General features: G+C 28.4%; 3 protein-coding genes and 1 long non-coding RNA gene across 13 annotated transcripts in view; 3 read left to right on the plus strand and 1 right to left on the minus strand.

Annotated features, from left to right (window-relative positions):
• Positions 1-15: 15 nt before the first annotated feature.
• LOC105197322 (alkylglycerol monooxygenase) lies at positions 16-9,834 on the plus strand. 4 transcript variants are annotated; one of them, XM_039455726.1, is made up of 10 exons: positions 16-111; positions 5,031-5,374; positions 6,537-6,655; positions 7,227-7,381; positions 7,466-7,569; positions 7,669-7,831; positions 7,905-8,056; positions 8,335-8,469; positions 8,603-8,722; positions 9,292-9,834. In XM_039455726.1, the coding sequence occupies exons 2-10, from the start codon at positions 5,240-5,242 to the stop codon at positions 9,574-9,576; spliced, it is 1,368 nt and encodes a 455-aa protein (XP_039311660.1). In that variant the 5' UTR covers positions 16-111; positions 5,031-5,239; the 3' UTR covers positions 9,577-9,834. The 4 variants fall into 4 exon arrangements, with proteins under 4 accessions (XP_039311660.1, XP_025993133.1, XP_039311636.1 ...); XM_026137348.2 differs by lacking the exon at positions 16-111 and adding an exon at positions 3,783-4,202; XM_039455702.1 differs by lacking the exon at positions 16-111 and adding an exon at positions 3,783-4,182.
• Positions 9,835-15,438: 5,604 nt separating this feature from the next.
• On the plus strand, positions 15,439-18,840 carry LOC105200630. 2 transcript variants are annotated; one of them, XM_026137339.2, is made up of 4 exons: positions 15,439-16,330; positions 16,424-16,676; positions 17,345-17,458; positions 18,586-18,840. In XM_026137339.2, the coding sequence occupies exons 2-4, from the start codon at positions 16,480-16,482 to the stop codon at positions 18,719-18,721; spliced, it is 447 nt and encodes a 148-aa protein (XP_025993124.1). In that variant the 5' UTR covers positions 15,439-16,330; positions 16,424-16,479; the 3' UTR covers positions 18,722-18,840. The 2 variants fall into 2 exon arrangements, with proteins under 2 accessions (XP_025993124.1, XP_025993123.1); XM_026137338.2 differs by having other exon boundaries at positions 15,439-16,676.
• Positions 18,841-19,034: 194 nt separating this feature from the next.
• Positions 19,035-23,899, plus strand: part of LOC113004321 — a 32,361-nt gene continuing 27,496 nt past the window's right edge. Inside the window, exon 1 of the long non-coding RNA XR_005575077.1 lies at positions 19,035-21,004. This is a non-coding gene — a long non-coding RNA (uncharacterized LOC113004321). The remainder of the gene's footprint in view (positions 21,005-23,899) is intronic.
• The window catches only part of LOC105201790 (ankyrin-2), a 30,931-nt gene continuing 29,934 nt past the window's right edge, over positions 22,903-23,899 (minus strand). For all 6 annotated transcript variants that reach the window (XM_039450841.1, XM_039450845.1, XM_039450836.1 and 3 more), the window contains one exon: positions 22,903-23,804. The gene's annotated coding sequence lies outside the window, so the exon portion shown is untranslated. The remainder of the gene's footprint in view (positions 23,805-23,899) is intronic.

Here is a 23,899-nt window from a genome sequence, read left to right on the forward strand (position 1 = left end):
CGACGGGTTGTCCGTTATGGTACGTCCGTACGGCGCCGTCTACGTAGCAAATGGTAGCTGCGCTTATTACAACACGAACACCTGTATTATCAAACTACGAAGACGTTTAAAGTAGGACCTTTGTAGTTCAGACTTTGTCTGCCTCGCATTAGGCACGAATTATTCCGTAATTATTACATATTAACAATATTAACAATAAAGATAACGACGAAGATACATTGCAATGCATTTCAGAATATAAACTAATTATATTGACATTAATTGTATTGTTCATATACATTGGTGTATTAACTCTGGAACCTTGCACTTATATTCATCCCCAATCATTTACTCTCCAATTACTATTTATACACTAAGAGAAAAAATGGTTACAATTACCATAATTTAACTATAATTTATAATCATTTTCGGTAAAAAAAACTATTTATAGTTGCTTTAATTACAAAAATTATAGTTGTATTTTCTATGCGAATAATAAGCGAATGTTTAAGAAATAATTATATTTACCATGATTGTGACTATATTTAATATAAAAATGTTTATTCTTTTTTACCGTATTGTACTTTATTAATATTTAAAATTATCATAGTTTATAATAAATGGTTTCTATAGTTGATAAAATTATAAACAAGATTGTTACTAACATTATAACAATAATAAATTTATTCTGTTTTTTTTTTATTTGAAACTAAAGCTCGTTATTTTATTCACTTTTTTTTGCATTTTCTTTAGACCTAATTTGTATCTCTCTAATTTTTTCAAGTAAGATAACAGAGCCTACCTAAGCTTTGCGATTTTTTCTAATTTTTTGCTGAGACCAAAATTAAAAATTAATTACTAGATTCAAAATAGGAAACATTTCTAAACATTAATTTAAATTATAGGACAATTTTAAATATTTACTTGGAAGCAGTAAAGATTGAAAAAAAAACGTCATTTAGATTGTATTATATTGAGTATATATGTACGCATACTGAGCAGTCCAAACTGTTGCAAACAGGTCACGTTAACAGCCTGTACGACATACTAACGTTATTTGTTCAATTTACCATGCAACTACTTTGAAATAGCAAGTAGGCCATATCAAGTACTAGGTCATATAAGGTATACTTACTTTACATTTAGTTATTTTTTTCATAAGAAATATAAGAGATTTCTCATAAAATTTATTTTGTGAAGTAAAGCAATGGTTAATGTAAAGTTAAATTGTCAATTTTTGTTTCATTTTCTCATTTTGTAACATATATTGTGCCCTTTTACATCTATTATCATTTTTACGTTCAGTTTTAATATGTTTCTTATTAGTAGCCGTTTAATTTTTCTGTAATACGTAAGTGCACAGTATTTTTTCAGAATCACTTTCAAGATATATTCTTCTGTTTAGCTTTTGTCCTTTTTAAATATTTATATTGCATAAATTTATATACATATCAAGATATTCAAGAAATATATTCTATGATTTTCATTGGCTGTATATAGTACTTCGATATCAGTTGATATAATCTGAGAGAATGATACCATATTCTTAAAATTATTCTTTACTACAGCTGCTATTTCGACATCTTCAAGATGCAAATAAATGTTATAGCTGTCATCGTAACTGTTTGGTGCTTTTTGTTAGGATTGTGAGGACCCACCACTTAAAAGAATAAACCTAAAAGAATAAACTGATTTTTAATGTTTGCGTATACTATGATTGCAATTAAAAATAAAACAAAGGTTCTCTGAAAAAAGAAAAATAAGATCTTAGTGATAAATTTAATAAAAACATTTCGTTGTACATACAAAATATATATAAAACATATTTAATAATTATTACAAAAATAAGTTATTAAATACTTACCTATTCATTTGTATCTCTTCTTAAGTTTTTTTTTAAATTTAATTGTATTGTGATTTTCCTTTAGAATCGCATCTTCTAATATTTTTTGGCTGAAAATCCTTATTGCTATCAGTGACCTACAAATATAACAATATTTAATAATATTGTTAAAAAAATAAACAAAAAAATTATTGAAATTATGTTTATAAAAAGATGTGTATCTCTAAAGTTTTATTGAAAATATTTTATTTATTATTATTTATTTGAGAGTGTATTTCTAAATGTTTTATTAAAAATATTTTATTTATTATTATTTACCATTTTTGATATTCTAAATATTTTTATCTAATATTTTAAAAGATTTTTTATTATTTAAAAAAATGTTTATAAGTATATAATAACTTCTAATTTCATCAATAATTTTTTTGTATTCTATATAATTTAAATTATTTTTATTATTGTGATAATTCTCATTTTTTCACTATTTTTGTCACATTAAAATTTTAATTTAAAGTAAAGATTAAAGTATACACAATTCAAAATATAAAATAAATTTAAAACTTTAATTTATTGATTTTGATATTCATGTTTTTATTTCATCATCATCATCATCATCATCATCATTATTATATTATCATTATTATATATAATTATCTTTTAAATTGTTTTGTATCATTTTGAAAATGATACAAAACAATTTAAGAAACTTTCCTATAATTATTTTGTTCAAATTATGTTTTTGTATCTTAATAATTGACAATTATTTTCTTTTTGGAAAATTACAAAGTTTCAATTATTTATTTTATTTTTATTTCAATAATACGCACATTTTTAATTGCACAGTTAAGTTGATTAATCTAAGAAAGTTAATATAAAATATAATTAAATATAATATAAAAATTAATATATAATCTTTTCAATTTTTTTTATTTTGAAATAGAAAATAAAGATTTACATATTATCATTAATGTAATAAAAATTACAATACAATTCAATTTTCTTACCTGCAATCTATATGTATTGCACTAAATTATTAAACACTTGTCAGTATGGACGTTTATATAAATTTAAGTATACTAGTGCGCAATTTTCACGCACTTAGACCAGTGATTTTAGATTGCAAATGATTCCAAAATGAGATTTGCCGACCTACACTTTCCTCCTACTGCTTCCATACGCATGCGTACATATGCACAGTTGATCACGTGTAATTGCCCTGGTAGAATTATGCTTAAATGCATATAAGACATTTTGAAGATTGTAACATTTTTTTATATTATACATACTACTTATGCTATTTCGCGTTAATTAATATGTTTATCTTAAAAATTCCTTTTTATTATTTAAATTATTTTAGTTAAAATGTTTTAAAATATATATTTATTTATTTAACAAAAGTATTGTTAAAATAAATATTTAAGCGCGAAAGAATCTATTTTAAAATAGATAAGATTAATTTAGACCAATAAGTTATACAATATAAATGATATCCTAATATAACCGGAAATGCTTTCTGCTTTTGACCAGTATGATTATTCTCTTCATTTAAAATTAGTTCAAACAAGTTATATTTAAATTTTTGGTAAATTTTATCTATAAATTTGCATTATAAAATTGCGCATAATTTTGATTCCCAGATTAGCTTCAGGCTCTGAAAATTCGAGATTCGGTTCTGCTACTATGAAGTAATGATGTCACTGCCATAATACGCTACTCAGATAACATGCTTAGCACGTTTACGCATTAAGGTTGATGCAAAAATTGCATGATCAGCACGAATAAATTGAAATCAAGATTATCTTTATTTGTTTTAGAAATTTACTAACTATTATTGCAAACATAGAACTGTAATTACTCTTTATTTAACTAAACATTTTATAATTTTAGTTAGTTTTTGAGATTTTTTAATTATTGAACAACTCAAATCGTTCAAACTTCGATATCAAATTTTTAATTATTTTAACCTTATATACCTGTGGAAATATATCCAAAAATTTGCATTTTTATACACGAAATACTTGTGAAAAGAATCGAATCTTGTGTCATTTTATCGCGCATGAAAACATTTCGCAAAATCTCTTATCACTGAGTACCATGTGGAGGGGGAATGCGTTGATTATGCAGTTGTTACAGCCTTTAACACACTTGATTGTAAAACACTTGTGTCTTGTGTAGATCTCGGCGTCACAGTCATCTAGTGAAAAGTGCGTTCTACGATAACTGATTTGGATATGAATACACGAAGACGACTGTTCGATGCAACTGTGCGTTCCGTAGTTAAAAATTTCTCAGTTTTCACCATCGTTATCAATAACGATGTCTCTAATTATGTACATATGTCAAAGTGCTATCAATGTGTGGTAATTTATGTGCAGTCAATGTAATTCAAATAAATTATGATATTACTTAATTGATGCATAAAACTTGTTAAGAAAATAAGTTTTTTGAAACATTTATAATCGTATTAAATCTTTTTTTTTTCTTTATGTACAGAAAGTGTTTTGCTTTTTAAAAAAACTTAATAAACATATCAAAACAATTAAAATAAAAACAAACTTTTTTGAGGATATTTTTATATTTTTCTAGAATTTGTTAAAATTTGAGATATCAAATATTTATAAAAGATAGCTCTTTAATTGCAGTAATTTATAATTTTTTATTGTTATTTAAAATAAATAAATATTAATATTTGAAAAATATCTATGCCTAATATCTAAAAAAAATTAATGTTTTTTTGAGGTACAAGACAGAATTTTTTCAAAATACATATAATAGCAAAAAACAAATTTATTGTTACTGAATCTTACAGAAATTAACTCTTTTTTTATATATTTATATAATTGTATATATTATGCTTAAAGCTCTTTTAGTTCTTTAAAAATATTTTTCAATAAAGTTTGATTTCTAAAAAAATAATTTTATAAAATTTAATTCTTTGAAAACATTTCTTAGAAGTTTCTGTGTTTATCTAATCACAATTCTAAAAGTAATTTTTTTAAAATATGTTTTGCAATAAATTATTAATGCAAAGGAAAACTGTAGAATTCTTGATAAATTATCATTAATTTTTATTTTTTACCAGATGCGTATTTTACGTCGTTGGATTGAATAAAATAAAATGCCTGTTGAATTAAATAATAGTATAAACTAAAACATGTGATGTGTTATCTTAATTAATGTATGTTATCAAATAATTTTGAATTCACAGGTTTGCGTACACCTATCGCGCCTTCAAGATAACTGATCTGTTGTCACGCGTACATCGGTCTAGCTCGAACTTATATAAACACATACGCACAGCGTAAGCGATTAAACCGATGTCGTATATCGTGTGAGTCGCTTGCTTATGTACCTGAGATGTTCCTGAAAAATTCATAACATTTTGCGGTGATTTGCGCGTATTCGCGAGTGTACAAGATGAGCATAATAGTAAATTCATTCAATAAGTTCGTCGATTATTTTCCAAAAGACCTCGGAAAACTTTGGTACATTGTCAGCCCAAAGGAGACGACCTTCGAGTTTTTACACGATGTGCCGGACTATCAACAACAGGTAATACATTCTCAATATGAAAAATAAGAATAAGAGAAGATCTCTGCAAATTCTTTATTCGATTAGATTCTATCCTAGTTTTTGTATGTTGTATAATGTCATAATTTAAATAATGTTAAAGTGGATGAGGTAATTGCTGATTAATAAATAAATGATTTAATTTTAGTAATAAAATTGCTTTCAAAAAACATATCAAATAAAATCGAGTTTTTAATTATTTTGAATAATATTAATTATCAAGTAAAAATAATGTCTATAAATTAAATTAAATTTGAAACATTATATGACAAGTATTATCCAAACGTCACTACCTTTATAAACCGCCATCTTCAGTATCAAATACAAAAATAAAATGAAGTGTCAGTTGAACATACAAATCGGTAAATTATTTTAACATACTTTTATGTTAGTAAATATAAAAATTGATGAATCGTTATTAAAGTTGGTCGTAAATTTTGATTGCTGATTATATCGTATTAAATGTAAATATAATTCAAATTAATAATACGAAAAAGGAATAACAACCGATTTATAAAATTATTATTAGAAATACTTATTAATTATAGAAAACTGGAAGATTTACAATGTTATGTATTAATTTAAAAAAAAAATATAGATTGTTTTAAATGAGCAGATAAACATAGATTTAATGAATATTTCAAAAAACGTTCGAGTTTGAATAATTTACATTAAAATAATTAAGAAATACTTTTATGAACAATTTTAAAAATAAATTTCAACTTTGAATAAAAGTTTTTTAAAGTTTACATTAATTTAAACTTATTTACGGATAATAATAATTTTAATAAGAGGAAATGGGAATGCCTGCCTATACTTCGGTGCAAATCACATAAGCTTCAGTTGGAGTTTCATTCCAGCATTCACAGCTTAAATAGCATCTACAAAATTTTGCTTTAAAAAGTCTATTTGATACAATTTATGCCGAAGTAAGATAAACGATGTCAAATGTATCTCGAGGAAGTCCAGCAATTTGAATGCGCAGCTGGCCAGTTACTTGTTACGAACGCGGCAAGCTACATGAATCGTTAACAAGTCATATGTGCGCGCTATTCTTGTCGAGACCTCATTCGAACATAGCACTAATACATGAAACTACGCGTAAAGCTTAACTTTCTGCTTGTATACTCTCTGATATTTATAGATATGGATGCCGTTTTTTCTGCTGTTAATTCTGGAGCAATTAATATTGAGGAAAAAAAGATTCCGTTTAAATGATCAAGTGACGTCGTTATCTCATTGGATGCTCCACGAAACTGTACGGTAAGAATAAGTTACGGCTCTTTGTCATATATATATATATATATAAAACAAAGATATATATACATACACGTACACAATTTTTTATTCTTTTCTTTGGAATTATTTGTTTTATTAAATTTTTGAGTTAATTGAAATAGTTTGGAAATGTTTTGAGAAATCTTGCAACCGTTATCTCAACAATCATTGTACATACGTAAATATTTACAATGTATTCTCGTTATAGCTGACTTGTTTTTCCTGTTGTCATTTGATTTTTTCGTTTCTGATTCATTGTATCTACGAACACAATTCAATTATCTTAGTTACATTTTATTTTTAACTACAGTTTTTATTTAAAGAAATATAAAAAAGTAAATCTAAAGAGAATTGTATAAAGAAAGAAAGAGATCTTAAATTAAGCAACTATAAAAAATATAATAAGCACGTACTAATATCGTAAAATATTTCAGATTTAAAAAAAAGCAAAAAAAAATAAAAATAATAAATATGTAAAGTATGAATGTAAAATGCGTGCACTTGAATCTTTTTTTGCCCAACAAATTTAGACGAAACGTCTTTGTCGATTTCGCAGAATTTTTTCTCGAGGAGCCGAATACTGTGCATACATCGCCATTTATGAGAGATTCGGAAGAGGATGCGCTTTACCCTGGAACTCGTTATGGACATGGTATATTACCTTCATTGCTGTGGACTTTTGTTACTATTGGGCTCATCGCAGTAATCATGGTTAAATTCTTATCCAAGCAATCCTCATACAGACATCTCTTTCCTTCTCTTTAATTTATCTAAATGTTAATTGGCTTCTTGCAGAAGTTCACTTTTTGTGGGCCTACCATCAAGTGCATCACAGCAGCGAGGAATTTAATCTTGCGGTTGGTCTGCGACAATCTATTCTGCAACACTGGTGCAACTTCGTAAATATCATTTCTCTCAAATTTCTTAGCAAGTACAAAATTGATAAAATATAATTTTATAAAATTTTATATACATTTTAATTTAAATATTTTTTGCAGATAATTTATTTACCCCTTGCTTTATTCATACCACCATCGCATTTTATGGTTCATAATCAACTTAATTTGATATATCAATTATGGATACATACAACAGTTATTGGTGATCTTGGACCACTTGAATTGATTTTTAACACGCCTAAGCATCATCGCGTTCATCATGGTAAATTAAACATGTAATATTTCTTTTCGCGACTTGTGTTACATACGCAATTTTAAATTTTACACTTTTGCAGGCTGCAATCTTTACTGTTTGGATAAAAATTACGGTGGAGTACTTATAATATGGGATCGATTGTTCGATACATTTCAAGAGGAGGAACGAAACGAACAGATAGTTTACGGACTGGTAGTTAATATTGAATCATTTAATGCATTTTACCTGCAGGTAAATTTATGACCATAAATTTATTATATGTGTTCAATAAATAATCGAGAACCAATAAGTTAGCATTTATAAAACAGTGAAATTAAAAACCACTATATAATTTTATATATTTTAAATATATTGATTTTTGCAATTTATTAACAAGCAGAAAAACTAAAAGAAGCAAAATTAAAAATATTTAAAAGTTTATGGATAATAATAATAATAAAAATAAAAGTGATTTTGCAAGGGCAATAATTTTAAATATATCTTATTATTGTTTTTTTGCAATGTTGTAGGTATTTTACTTGAAGGATTTAATTAAGAAAAGTTTAAGTATGAGTACGTGGACTGATAAATTTGCTGTTTTCTGGAAAGGACCTAGCTGGTTTCCCGGTGGACCACGTTTGGGTTTAGACGAATTTAAAATAAAGGCAAGATAATAAAGATATTTATAAAAAAAATACATAAGTGAGTTTATGAATAATGTTTAATTAATAAAATTACTAAAAATTAAAACAACGTCTATTTTTTAAATTATAATATAATCGCTTCTTTATCTTGTAGGTAAAATCCAGAGCCGTATACGATCCATACATATCAAAATGGCAAAAAATATACATCAGTGTGCAGTTTTTAATGGTTCTTCTCAATCATTATAAACTATACGAACCACAATATCATGAGGTGAGTCTTAACATAATTTGTCCAATTTTTTATATAATATAAAAGGCAATTTAACCCTTTGAGTGAGCACGTCTACAGTTTCCGAAAGTAATATCTACTAATAATAAATGCTGTTAATTTGTTCAGATTTTTTTTAAAACTTTAAAATAGAGAAATAACGTCGGACGTAACAAATTCACGTAGTCATTGCAATAATATCGAAAAAACTTGAGAAGTTAATGTCATTTTTTATATTAAATGTAACAAATACTAAAATTAATTATTGCATTCATTAATGGCATTGTTTGACAAGTTTATATATGTAGATATAACTTTCTTTAAAATAATTTTCCAATGACTTAATTTCTTCGTTGATTTAAATTTTAACGTTTCTAATTTTTTATTTATTAAACAATTTTTTTATCTAAGATGAACTAATCATGTATTTACATAAAAACTTTAAAATATAAATAAGATAAGTCACACACAATTGCTCGCACAAATTCAATACAATTATGTATATTATGCTTAAAATTGTATAAATTAAGAGCACAATAAGATTATGCCATTTATCTTGGTTCTTTTTTCAGAATTTAGGCGATTCTTGGATTAGAACTACAGTGGCAAATAATTTAATTGCTCTCGTTAGCATCGGTTTATTATTTGATAAGTGTGCGTTTATATACTCTAACTTTATTGAGATCGTGCGCTGTGCCTTTTATGTGTACTTTATGCGTATGCATGAAGATAACTTAATCGATTATTTAATATATTATGTACATATGTTTCAATTAAATTTTATTTGGATACCTTTATTTATATATAAAATTTATGCACATATATATAACCGTTTCTTCAATCGCACGCGAAATTGAATTTAATCAAAGGTCTTGAAAAGAAGAATTGAGTACTTATATCATCACAATTTTTAAGTATTATGCATGAAAAGACTTATGAAACCTCTTTGTATCAAAATTGACATATTAAAAAATTTAAACTTGTTTTATTATATCATATGTATAAAGTATAAACGAATCATAATTTATAATGCATGTAAAATGTCTAGATGACATGTGTAAAATTGTTCTCTCATTAACAAAAAAAATTTGGCAATAAATTTTAATTTACAATAATTTAAACTAGATTGTTGAATACAAATTAAAAGTTACCTTTGTCGTATATATATATATATATATATATATATATATATATATATTATTTTTTTTATTGGAAATGCCTCTGAGAAAAATGAGTGTTATGAATGAGTTATTTTCGAAATTGCAAGTATTTTTTGAACGAATTTAAAAAAGGTAGAAGTAAAAGGCAAGCAGAAAACAAAGTCACAATGTAATTTTCTCTGAGGAATACTCTCTTCACATTATGACGTAAATTTAAAAAAATTTATCAATCTTGAAAGGAAAGCCTTACATAAGATAAGCTGCATAAAATATTCTACATTTTATTTTTTAATATTCAGATCTTGAATGAAACTTTACTCGTTTGTTTAAGCTTTACACGCATGTGCAAAAACTGTATAATTTTTAATAATTTATAAATTATGGGCAATTTGTAAAGTATTTATATTACTGGTTGGATTTTAGAAATATATTAAAGTATTATAAGCAGGTTCAAGTATTACAGGATGTATAATATATTTTTAAAGGGAGAGGTATATTAAATTTTTAAATAAAATGCATTTTTAATAAAATGTATTTTTAACAAAATGTTTTAACTTCTGGTATAATTTTTCCGTACTTTCAGTCCATTAAATGACACCCGAGAAATAATGGAATTATTGTCGAATCGATATTAATTCGATGTCGATATTAACATTCAAATTGCATCGAAATTCGAACATTTTAACATCGATGTAGACATTAAATTTGATTTCATTTCAATTAAACTGATATCGATTTGATGACAATTCGAATTATCATTTCTCCCTGAGTACTGGTTTTACTAGAAGAAATAAAACGCCAGTAATTTTTACTTCTGCCAATTACTTTTACTGACATCAATAACCAAATTTATTTTTGAACAGAGAGATAATTGAATAATAATAGCAAATTGCTCTCCCAGGAAGAAATGATAAGTCGCCATCAAATCGATATCATTTTGACGGTTGAAATAAGATCAAATTTGACGTTTATATTGATGTTAAAATCTTCAAAGTTTGATGCTATTTTTGGATATTAATATCGACATCAAATTGATATTGATTCGGCATCAACTTAATTATTTTTCGGGAGTCGTTTAATAGACTGAAAGGATGGAAAATTTATACCAAAAGTTAAAACATTTATTAAAACAATTATTATAACCCACATAGCACATAATATTGCAGTGATATCACAGTAATATTGTACTATCACAGAAACATTACATATTATTGTGAAATATCACAGAAATGTTGCTGATATATTACACGTTGATAATAACATTAAAAAAATTCCAGTGATAACGTTGCAATATATTGTTGCAATATTTAATCCTAAAGAATAAGGTAATGCCAAAAGATGTTTCTATTATGTTTTACTAATGCAACGTCACTATCTCTTTGATTAATTTCGATATTTTCAGTATCCTTAATATTCTTAGTAATTTCGATATCCTATACAAGAAATTAACTTAAAAATAAAATAATGTCCTTTTCCTTTCGGGGAATAAAAGTGAAAGTTAAGAAAAAAAATTAATTAACTTTATTATTAGTTTAGATATTTACTTAATTTATCCCTTAAACTGTAGTGTTCAAAAAAAGTTACACTATTATAGTTAACAGTTTTTTTAGTTTGTAACAATATTACTTATTAGGTCGCTATCCATAGTAGATTCTTATTTCAAAACCGTCTTAAGTAACGTCTTAAGATACTAATACGGCTCTCCGATTAGTTGAGGTCATCTTAAGATGATACTTAAGGTGGTCTTAAATATAAGAATCGATTATGAATACCGGTCTATATCAATGTTATTTTTTCTATGTCTAATATTACATGTAACAATTTTTAAAATAATATTAAGAATAATATTAAGAATAAAAATTAAAAAAATCAATAAAATAATTCATTTATTTAATTTCTTGCAATATTATATAAATATCACATAAATATTACAGAAATATTGTATAATATCACAGTAACATTACTATGAAATATTACAGTAATATTACTGTGATGCGTTTTCGCGGACATTTTGATATTACTATGATATCACAGTAATATTTCAGTGATATTTCTGGTATATTTTGTTGTAATATTGCAATGAAAAAGTGATATTGTTGTGATATCACTGCAATATTACGTGAGTAGTATCGCTTTATATTTTTTTTCAATAAGTTTGTATTATAGTTTAAAAAATTTATAAAAATCTAGTGCTTTCTGTTGTATTGGAAGAAAATCTAGGTATCACTGCAAAAAGTTGGCAACGCTGTGCCTACGTGACACTCAGGATGCATTTACGATAGATGTTGTCACGCGCTGTAAGCATCATTTCATCTTTCTTGTTTACAAATATTAAACAAGGATAAATGATGCTCACAAGCGCTGTAAGCGCCAAAACAAACGCAGTCTCAGCATAATATAAGTAAGAACAGTAATATAAGTTTACTCCGACCTAAAACGCGCCAAAAGTTGTCCTTTGCGCATGACCAAATTGCACAACCAGCACTATGGCGGTTAAGTTCTGATTGGACGATTCCAGCATATGGCGTCATTAACTCGACTCGGGTTGAGTTAAACTACTGCGCTCGCAAACGCTATTAAATCACATAACTAGGACATAGCGATCTTGTAGTCATCAGATCAAAGATGTCGACATTGAGTAAACCTACTTGTTCTTACTTATAGCGTGTTTTACTGGGAAACTAGTGCGCACTAAGTTTGCACTCGCTGCAGGTAATTGGGCGTTTCCGTTGGCACCATCATCGCGCGAACCGAAACGTCCAATTGCTAGCGGCAAGTGCACACTCAGTGCGCACTCGTTTTTCCAGTGAAAAACACTTTATTATATTGTGCTTATACTGTGGCCTCAGTGTGTCACCAGTGGCCCCACTGACCGTGAATGGATATAGCGTTTTTCATTGGGAAAACTAGTGCGCACTGAGTGTGCACTCGCCGCTGGCAATTGGACGTTTCGGTTCGCGCGATGACGGTGCCAACGGAAACGCCCAATTACCTGCAGCAAGTGCACATTCAGTGCGCACTAGTTTTCTCAATGAAAAACGCTAATAGACATATGCGACGCAACAGTCAAAGAACACATAAAAATTACACAGACGATGAATAACGATGAGACAATAGATCAGATAAACAAAAAAGATACAACAGACGCGTGTGATGAGAATATGTCGCTCTCCATTGGCTGGTCGGTCAATGAATCGTCCATGTCATTTGCTTCTTCTCGCATCGGTTTATTTCCACTATCTCGTAACTTTTGTCGATATTCATCAAGGGGTGGATCTTCCTTAGCGTGGAAAGTCGCGAATTTATGTGGAGGGAGCAATACATTTATAGAACTCGTTTTAAGATTTTTATTTGTAAGTAGAAAGTGTCTATTAATTAAATTAATTAATTTTATAAAATAAATTGTTTTAATGTCTTAATAAAAAATCTACATTGCACAAAAACTAATAAATTCTTCAATCCAACACAGTGTATTTACATTTAATTAAACATTTTTATAATATATTTTATAATTAACAGGGGGGAGTGGGTAAAATATACATTGCACAATCAAGTGTAGTAAATGTGACAGTGATGTAATTATTAATAAAGAAACATTTTAAAGTTCGTACACATTTCTATCACAGCGCATGCTCAGTTCATTACGCTACGCCAAGATGACAGGTACAATCGCCAACTTTAACGCTTGATATCTCGGTTCGCAGGGCAGAGCAACACTTTTTTCTGCCAGATTTGTTTATTTTGAGTGAAAACGCATTAAATGAAAATTTCGTCAAAATCGGAGATGAAGTACCTAAACTGAATAATTATCGAGAATATGAATATATCGACAAAGACCTAGTTTACACCGAACACTTGATACGCATACTAACAAGTAACTTTCTATTAAATTGTCTTAATTTCGACAATACGTGTAAATGTATACGTGATATCTATATTTAATTAATTATCTTGATTTATATTGTACCAGCTTAATATACTATACATTTAAATTTATTATCGAAATTAAGATAATTGAATAGAAAGTTACTAAATATTACGCGTATCAAGTATTCGGTGTAAACAAAGCCAATGTTACGAACGAGATAGTGAGAATAAGCCGATGTGAGAAGAAGCGAACAACATGGACGATTCATCGACCGATCAGCCAATGGAGAGCGACAGCGAGAGCGAGTCGCTCTCCATTGGTTGGTCTTTAACGAGATCATCACATAACGAAAGCAGTCACAAAACATCTCACGAACATAATATGGATAATGAGCCGATTCCGTACGACGCTAATTATCGTACAAGCAATTACGACAACCAACGGGACATAGAATGGTTTGACGAAATCCTACAGAAAGAACAAGAGATCTCGAAAGACATACAGGAATTAAACGACGATTGGAGACAATTTATACAACCAGTTTTAGAGAGAGTCGAGACTTCTAAAGAAATTAAAGAAAACTCTACAGGCCAACAAAGAACAGAGAGCGAAAGCGCGCGAGAGAGAACAGCAAAATTTAATGCAGCCCAGAGTATCGCTCAGGCCAGGAATCATCAGACATATCGAAAAACTTGACGTAAAAGACTCGAGAGGAGAAAAGAAATTCCAGATACAAGCAAATATCATTTTCACTAACATAAGTGACGTAACGATGTATGACGGATGTGAGATCACGATAAAACTCGAAAAAGGAAAAACGTCATCCGAGGCGAAACTGATCGAAAAAGAACGGAAAAGTGCGGATAATCAGCCATACGAATCTACCCCAAGTATATCATGGCAGAATCCATATATGCCACAGACGCAAGAAATAAGCGACGCAGATTCGAAATTAATGAGCAAATCGTTAATAGAAAAAATGGATAAATCCAAGGACACGATGACACACGAGCCGAAAAAAGGTCCCAAGACGTCGACATTGAGAGAGGACAAGCGCAAGAAGAAGTACGATATCGACCCAAAAGACTGGTTAAAACTGGCAAAAATAAAGGCAATGGCCGCCGACAATAAAAACCGACCGACCGAAGAAGGTAGCAACTTTGTAAATTCAACTGATAACCACCCAAGCGACAAACACAGCTCGAAAAAAAGAAAGCTCGATGACACAAAGAGCGACACTGAGATAAAAAAGGCGCGGGTAGCTAGCGAAGAAAAGGATAATCAGCCGTCGAGTAACAAAAAACCAGAAAAGAGAAGAAAAGAGAAAAGAGGCCAGAAAAGTAAAACAAGAAAAGGATATTATACCGATGAACAGAAAAAACAGATGGCGGAGAAAAGAAAGAAGAGGAAGGAGGAAAACATCATAATGCCACAAATGCGACGAGATTCATCGAACTATTTGCGAGATAAAATCAGCGGAAAATTTTTAAGAAAGTCCAACAGACTGACGAACATACAAAGACGTAAAACTGAACCGTTAACGCCGAGCAAAGGCGTACCTTGCGTAACGGAAGTAAAAGTGGTAAAAATAAAAATTAAGAAACTTAAGGCGGTAAGACGGAAACACACTCACAAAAAACCTCTTCCTCGAAAAAATTTCAATCCACCACGGAATAACGCCCAAACTTCCACCAAATACGCTTCAACCTCACATCATAACCACCCTACTTCCTTCCTTAAGAAATTTCATTTCCGGATAAACCCGGAAATAAAATTAACGGAGAAATTGCAACTGGGGTAACCAGCCGCTCAAACTTTCCCAACACTTTACAGAGTCCGAAAGAGCGACCGAGCGGTGATGAAGGTGGAAAAGGCGAGACGAGAGGAGACGCCGAAGCCGGAGGTGAGAGAAAGAGAGAACGCGAGGCTGGAGACACCAACCGCGCGCGCAACACCAGCGCCGATCAGCGAGGACGACGGAAAACAAACACCCAAGCAGGCGATCACGTTAAGTGTTAAAGAAAATATTCAATGTGTTCACGATTTGATAATGTTAGAATATTGCATTACCACTAAAGTCAACGCTAATGAACTGGGAATTAATAAAAATAGTGTTCAAACAATTTTAAGCAAAAATTTTAACATGTGGAAATTATATGCAAAAATCGTTCCGAAAGTTTTGACTCAGGAACAAACATAACGACGTGTTGCTTCTTGCCAAAAGTGGACGAAGAATGAAGAGAAATTAAATTTCTTGCCAAGAGTGATAACTGGAGGTGAGTCATGGGTTTGCGAACATGTTCTAAAAACAAATAAACAAAGTGAAAAGTGGAAGCAGGTTGGCAAACCTCCCAACAAAAAAGCATGCAAGAGTCATTCAAAATTCATGCTTATTGCTTTTTTTGATATTGCATGGAGTGATCCATCACGAATTTGTTCCACTGGGTTTAACAACTGCCACAGTTTATTTGAAAGTTTTGAAACGTTTGTATTAACGTGTGCAATGTGCACGATCTGAATTATGGGCGAAAAAGAATTGGGTGCTGCATCATGACAATGCGTTCTTACACTCGGCGATTGTGCGTGAGTTTTTCACCAAAAATAACATAACTACCATGGATTATCCTTCTTATTCGCCTGATTTAGTCTCCTACAACTTTTTTTTATTCCCTCAAGTACAAAGAATTATACGAGGTGAACATTTTGGGAATGTAGACAGCATTAAACGTAAAATGACAAGATTTCTCAAGGGTCTAACTTATAAGGACATGCAATACTGTTTTCTACAATGGAAAAATCGTTGGGCCAGATGCATTCAATTAGGGGGAACGTACATTGAGGACTATGTTCCTACTCCAGAATACGTATATACGAATTTAGAGTATCATTCACGAGAACATCATCCAGAAGAGATCCAGTCTGAACACAAGTACAGTTCAAGAATTTATTATTAAAATACAGGATATAAAATAAAACAATTAGCTAAAGGAAAATGAAAAAAAAAAACAGATTTTTATCACAACGTTTATATAATAGTTATTTAAAATTTTGGTTGAAAATGTAACTTTACAATCAAGTTATAATAATCCCTTAACAACACAAGATATGAATATTCTAAAATATTCCAGATATCGTACGAAAATTCGTACAATATCGTGATATCGTGCGTATATGTGTAAAATATCACAACATTTGTTTGATATCATCTGCTATTAGGATTTTAAAATATATCTCAATAATGTTCCAGTTACTTTATAATTTGTACGTATTTATTTATATAGAGTATCTTCATATTTCCCATAATAAATTTTATCTCATATCTTCTACATTTTCTTTTCTTAATTATATATGTCGCATTACTATTTTTTTGCTCTTTTTCTAAGATACATCTTCATGTTATTTTACAAATACTTTATCTAAATTATTTGTACCCATTCCGCTGTTTCCATAGCCTCATTTCATCTATCAGTACATCTAAAATATGGGAAAGATGAGCCTTAAGAATTCAACAAATTTAATCTAATAATGTGTATTAAGATATGTTAAAATGTTAATTACTTTGGTTCCTTTTATTAAAAACTAATATAATTGTTACAGATGTTCAAATTTGGACAATAATATGGAATTAGATAGATCTATAGAAGAATCGAGATGTCCAGAAATCATTACGTCTCAATGTATAATAAAAGAAGAAATAGACATCGTTGACGAGTAAGTATCCGTTTTGTTTATGTTACACTAATGAAAAGGCTTTATGAATTAAACGTTGATTGTCCTACAAGTATATTTTTATTTAGTACACACTCAGTACACTTAACAAAAATAGTATTGCATGTACAGTCACAATTTTTTGATTGTAAAAAATCAAATAATATAGATAAATGAATGATTAGCAAATAACATTGTAATATCGCATACGTTTGGTACTTAACCAATCCAAATAATAAATACAGAATTTATACCTGAATTGTTCGTGAAATTTAGAAATAAAATTTGTCTGTGGCACCTATTCATGAAGTCAATCATATTTATTATAAAATTTGACTATATAATTGACAATGAGACCTAAATTTTCTGGAAAATATTGTTAAATGTTACTGCTATAAATTTTATATGTGATAAACAATTCTTTTTAGGAGATACAAAAATAGCGAGAAATCTAGTTATCTCAGCAAAATATTTTTTTAGGTGTACACACAATAATTTTATGTGTGTATGTATTAATTTTTTAAAAGCATTCAAAAATGATCAATAATTAAGTAATTTATTTTATACACATTTTGTTGTGCAAAAAAATAGTCATATATCACAACATCCATATGACAATATATACAGGGTGATTATTAATGACTGTTTCCATGTTTTACCATAGGAGCATGATTTACCGACGGATACGTATTTCTAACATATTATTATATTAGAAATTACAAATGCGTGCTCCTATGGTAAAAAGTGGGAACAGTCATTAATAATCACCCTGTAGATATCAGATGAAATATGTTGTGTGACTATACCTTTAACATATTTAAAAAATATCTGTAAAACTGTATATTTTAAAAATTATATGTAAATGTTATAACTTATTACAACACTCCTAGTATTTCAAAGAAAAATACACAGAACATGAATGACTCGTGTATATTAATTTTTACATAAACGTTTATTCATTAAATTACGGAAGTATTGATCAATCGTCGTCAAATATTTAAATTATTTTGAGTTCTTTGGTAATCTAGTTATTTGTGTGTCTTATACAATATTATATTTTGATAAAATTTTATTTTAATAAAAATAATATAATCTTTTTTATTTTTTAATCATATTATATTTTAATGTAGGTCTGAATTGTGCTCTTCATGGAATTATGTTAAGGAACCCTACGCAAAACATCAGAATAATGCATCACATGATTTGCTTGACCAATCTAAACCATTAAAAGAAGAAATTAATATTCTTGAAGAATTATTTGTTTAATTGATAAAATTTAATGATTACTTTAAATTATTTAAATTATTTTTATATTGATATCGATTTGACATTAACATCATCAAACTGATATTTTGATGTTAATTTGATAGATCATTTTTGATGGAACAGTATTTGTATTACTTTTTAAATATATTTTTAGATACATTGTGAAATACATTTGTGTTTTTTTTATTTGTATAAAATATAAGTTCTTTTTAAAACATTATTTTTTATCTACTTAAATAATACTTTTAAAAAAGCACTTTTAGTTTAACTTAATTTAATCTTTTAGTGCAACTTTTAATTAATTTAGCTTCTTGTGCAACTTTTAAATTTTGTATTGGGGTTTATTAATTACACCTATAAAAGATTGCATAATGCTATCGACGTTTGATCGACGTCGGTCTGATTGATATTTTTCGACGTGGAAAAGTTATCGACACCATCGACTTCGAATCAATGTTGATCCGATTTATCATTTCTCCTTGGGACAAGAAAACCAATCAACATCGCGAAAAAGTGACTACAATAACTTTGATATATTCTTTACATGCCTTTTTTTAGAAAGTACTAGCAGGCAGCGCGCGCGTTAGCCGAAGGCCGGGATTCATAGTAGATTCTTATATTTAACCGTCAGCTGACACGTTATATTGGATTCAGTATTTTGACACACATAAGTGTACGTCACCGGATCATTTTCAATTGCGTATATCTCGGTCTCTAATGCATAAAATGTGAACAATTTTTGTTTTAATCGATACACCAAAAGGTCAAGAAGAAGAATGACTAAATGCGAGAATAGACAAATTGAATATATTTTAAAATTTTGAGAAGAGATAGAAACGTACTCGCGAAAAAAATGGTTCTTTTTTTTAAATTGTAGTTTTGAAAGGAAAACCATTAGAGAGATTTTTCCAACGGATTTTGAAAGGTAACAAAACGTACTTTAAGAAAAAAATATTATTTTAATTTTTCTCAAAAACTACATTTATTCTACAAGGTAAAGTTAGATGATTTTTTAGCGTAAGAAAAGATGAATTAATAGAATGAATCATTCGCTTTTGATTATAAAACTTGAAAAAACGTAAAATATATAGGGGAATGTGGGATGAAGTGGGATAATGCTACTATAGGATATACGTAGTGAAATTTCAGAGCAACCAATATACATTTATTGTGCGTCAAAGCCAAATCATTTTAGATTAGTCTTTGGTGAACGTGCACGCACATTTTGCTGTTCTATTATAACAACTACAATTTTTTTTTTGCAAAAAAGTTTTTTTTTACATTTACGAAGTTTTTATTTTTAATAGTCTTTCCTATAATTTGAAGAAGGTAAATATATGCAAAGTTCTCATTTGTTGTTTAGTTTTGTGATTGCAAAGAGTCTTTATACAAAGCTAACATATTTTCGATGATACGCGTCATAATTTCGAAACATTGGATTTGGGGTCAAATGAAACATGCCATTAAAGCTGAAGGACACGTGCATGCTAACTACAGCGCATGCTCAAATCGCCTCGTTGATGACAGGTATCCTAACCTCAATCAGTCGTCAACTTTGGTGCTTGATACTTTGATTCGCAATTATCTATATATTATTTGGATATATTTTCATTCTCTAATCAGTAAATAAACATTACAAATTCTATTTTACACGATTCTTATTTGATTTTTGGTCAAATTTGGCCAAAAATCATTGTGTCCCACTTCACCCTACAGTGTGTCCCACTTTACTCCATAACTTTTTAAGATGGCTAAATAAAACTCACTTTTTGGAAAATCTGAAGAAAAATATAATAAAAAGTATAATTTTGAAATTCCGTGACCATAGAAAGTTAGCTAATGAAATTTTCTATTGAATGGACATCTCAAGTTTACAAAATTATGATTTTTTAAAATTTTTTACAAAAAAATAAAAACATGTCCCACTTCACCCCACATTCTCCTATAATATATTTTATTATTATTTATTACATGAAACATTTGCAATAAATTTTTGCTGTATGATGCTTATAATATATTTGTTACTTGCAAATGTAACAGCGGACGATTATGATAACACACGAGTTGTGTAGCATGAGACGTAGAAACAATCGCGTTCTAAGTTTCGTTAGCACCTATTGCATCGCAACAAGCAGAATTCTCGCGTGTATTTTGCATCTTATTTATATTCGTGTGTGATGTATTAGGCTCGTATTACATTTATCGTACGGTTCGAGGAGAACGGCAAAACGAAACGTCAACAGTATTTCAACGAAAGACGATAGCCGTGGAGTAGTCCGAGGGGTAAGCGTATTATTTTATTAACGTATCTCTTTATATGTTTCCTGCGATCATATTTTCACAGTTCAGTAAAAATAATAAAAAGCATTTTATATTTATGTTTGGTAAAATTTATAAACTATAATATACAATATTTATATGTGAAAAGGGTCATGAGATTATAGTATTATTCGTTTCGTCTTTTTTGGGTCTACTAGATTCACCTAGTTCACTTCTTGTTTTACGATTCATTTTCAGAGTTTTTCTATCTCAACTTAAAAATAGTTAGATCTGCTTGGGTCTGCTCCGAGTAGATCCAGAACAGACAAAACGGACAATACTATGATATTACAAATTAAATAAATCATTTATTTAATAATGATGCTACAATCATCTTAAAAAATTGTAAATAATTATTGTGCAAGTTTTGTTAAGCTATAAATAATTATTACGAAAATTCTTTATGTTTATGTAATAATTTATTTTTATTATCTTTTTAAAATCAACAGAAAAGCTGCAGCAACAGTAACAAAAATGAGTGAGTGCATTAAATGAGCAATTTGTTTAAATAGAGCAATTTGTTATTACTAAATTTTTCTTAGGATTATTCTTTTTTTTTTCTTACTAACGATAAGAAATTTTGGTAGGTCGCGAATGTTCAAATTTTGATTTTAAAACCAGCTGCAAAGAAGAAAACAATGAAAAAAGTTTCTAATCCTTAAAAGTATATCACACATAAATTATATCACACAAATATAAATAGAAAGTGCCAAATATAATATATCACCAAGGCTAATATTTTGTATGTAAATTTTTAATGCATTTTCAGTTTTTATTAAGCACTTGATACAAACGGACCTAAAACTCAATTACGAAATGACTAGAAATAATATTACAAATTAAATTAATCGCCAATTTAATAGTTATTTGATAATTAATAAACTTTAATTTAATTACAACAAATTTAACAATAAAAAAATAATGATAAAGGTATTTTGAAAATTTTTACATTTTTGAAAAATTTAATACTAATACCTCATCATTGAAAAATCATACCGTTATAAAATAAAAAATCATATCATAAAATGCTTTCAAAACCTTAAAACTTTTATTTCTTATAGTGTTTTTATATTTTCGATTGTTTTGTCGGTATTTATTTAAAAACGTAAAAAATAATTTTTTTAAGTGTGAAATCGTTATTAGTAGTTGCAAAAAATGATTTCGTGATTAGGTTTATGTACTTTATACTTATGTAAGATAATAATATAATTGTATGTTTATTTAGTTAATGCAATACAAGAACGTGGGTAAGAAAATACAGCAATTCACAGGTCACAATTCGCTAGAATTATTCAGCGCGTCTTAGCTGGTTATTGTGCTTGCTTTTATTGACTACCCAATGTTATATGTCGCAACACGTTTTAATCGTAAAATTTTCTTAAATTTTTTTTTAATAATTTGATTTGAAAAAGTTAACAGTTATTAGACAGCTTTAATAAAATCCCAATATATCAATAAACCTTGATTTCGTTGTTTACCTTGCTTAACTTTATTTGTCTTTTTACATTATGATTTATTTATGACCTTTTAATTTAAAATTTTTACTGAAATTTCTATTCTACATTTTATATTATATTTAAACAATTCCTTGTAACATGTACCAGAGAGATCCTCGAATTCTTTCTCTCTCTCTCTCTCTCTCTCTCTCTCTCTCTCTCTCTCTCTCTCTCTCTCTAAAAAAAAGTAAACAATTGGTATTTCCAATTTGAAACTGTTTCATATTATTAAACAATGTTTTACTATCATCTCTATATAAACTTTAAGCCTTTGTTTCTTATGTCAATTATGTGTTGCCAATGTTAAATAAAATAGAGAACGTATTAAAACAATTTATAGGAAAAATAAACATACATACTAACGAGTTTCAGATAATGCACAGATGTATATTTTCATCGTTAAGGAAACAAACTTTTTAAATCACATTATTATAACTTGTAATAATATACAATACATATGTAAACATAATTGATAACATGTACAGTAACTTTGTATTTAATAAGAAAAACAAATACAATAAATTATCAAACAATTATTGGAATTATTTAAATAGAAAAAGTATATTTGCTACTTTCTGTAATGTGTGTGTCCTAAATATTATATTCGCATATAAAATTTTCTATTTAGATATTATGTATCTGTCCTCCTTTGTAAACATGCGTTAAGATAGCATTATTGTATTTTTGAGTTTTGCAAACGTCTTGCTTGAAATCATTACACGATACGAGGTACGTCAAATATATTATAAAATTTTACGAAAGCGCATTCCACAAAGACATTCCATAATCAAAATGTTTATAAAACACGCTATAATAGTACAGCATCACGCGCACGCGTACGCGTTACAATACAAGTAGAATATGTAAGTAGCACTTCAAAGTATGTGTTTAAAAAATGCAACTTAATATATGTAAATGTTTCAAAAACAATTAAAATTGTTTGCGTTTTATGACGAATATAGCAAGAAATATTATAACAAATGCGTCTGTCCAAATAATGGCAAACAAGTAAGCGTCTCCTCACTTTCTTATCTCACGCAACAATATTATATTTTAAAGATAGCAACTATCTTACCTAAGCATAATGTAAATGTTATCAGAAGACATTGCGTAAAACAAGGACAAAATGTAGTAGTATTTTGTATATCCACAATGCACTGGTTCTTTAGTACATTATATTTAATGTGTTTTACATATAAAGCTTCTTGAGTTATTCGGTAATATGTTTATGAAACCGTGGCAAAAATTCTTCCTGATGGTCCACTTATCTAAAAGTAAAACAAAATATAATTAATCTTCTGATTACAGAAAGATTTATTGTAGAAAGAGATTATCTTCTTTCTCATTTATTAATTGAATCATG

The sequence above is a fragment of the Solenopsis invicta genome, chromosome 1 (assembly GCF_016802725.1).
Source record: "Solenopsis invicta isolate M01_SB chromosome 1, UNIL_Sinv_3.0, whole genome shotgun sequence".
In the NCBI taxonomy this organism is placed as follows: Eukaryota; Metazoa; Arthropoda; class Insecta; order Hymenoptera; family Formicidae; genus Solenopsis; species Solenopsis invicta.

What these genes read in the sequence shown, in the direction of transcription:
- LOC105197322 (XM_039455726.1), top strand. Translation starts at nt 5,240, where the DNA reads ATGAGCATAATAGTAAATTCATTCAATAAGTTCGTCGATTATTTTCCA. An exon ending in ATGCTCCACGAAACTGTACG is followed by an intron (nt 6,656 to 7,226) that starts GTAAGAATAAGT and finishes TCGATTTCGCAG; the next exon opens with AATTTTTTCTCGAGGAGCCG. An exon ending in GCATCATCGCGTTCATCATG is followed by an intron (nt 7,832 to 7,904) that starts GTAAATTAAACA and finishes ACACTTTTGCAG; the next exon opens with GCTGCAATCTTTACTGTTTG.
- LOC105200630 (XM_026137338.2), top strand. Translation starts at nt 16,363, where the DNA reads ATGGATTATCCTTCTTATTCGCCTGATTTAGTCTCCTACAACTTTTTT. An exon ending in GAGATCCAGTCTGAACACAA is followed by an intron (nt 16,677 to 17,344) that starts GTACAGTTCAAG and finishes TAATTGTTACAG; the next exon opens with ATGTTCAAATTTGGACAATA. An exon ending in GAAATAGACATCGTTGACGA is followed by an intron (nt 17,459 to 18,585) that starts GTAAGTATCCGT and finishes ATTTTAATGTAG; the next exon opens with GTCTGAATTGTGCTCTTCAT.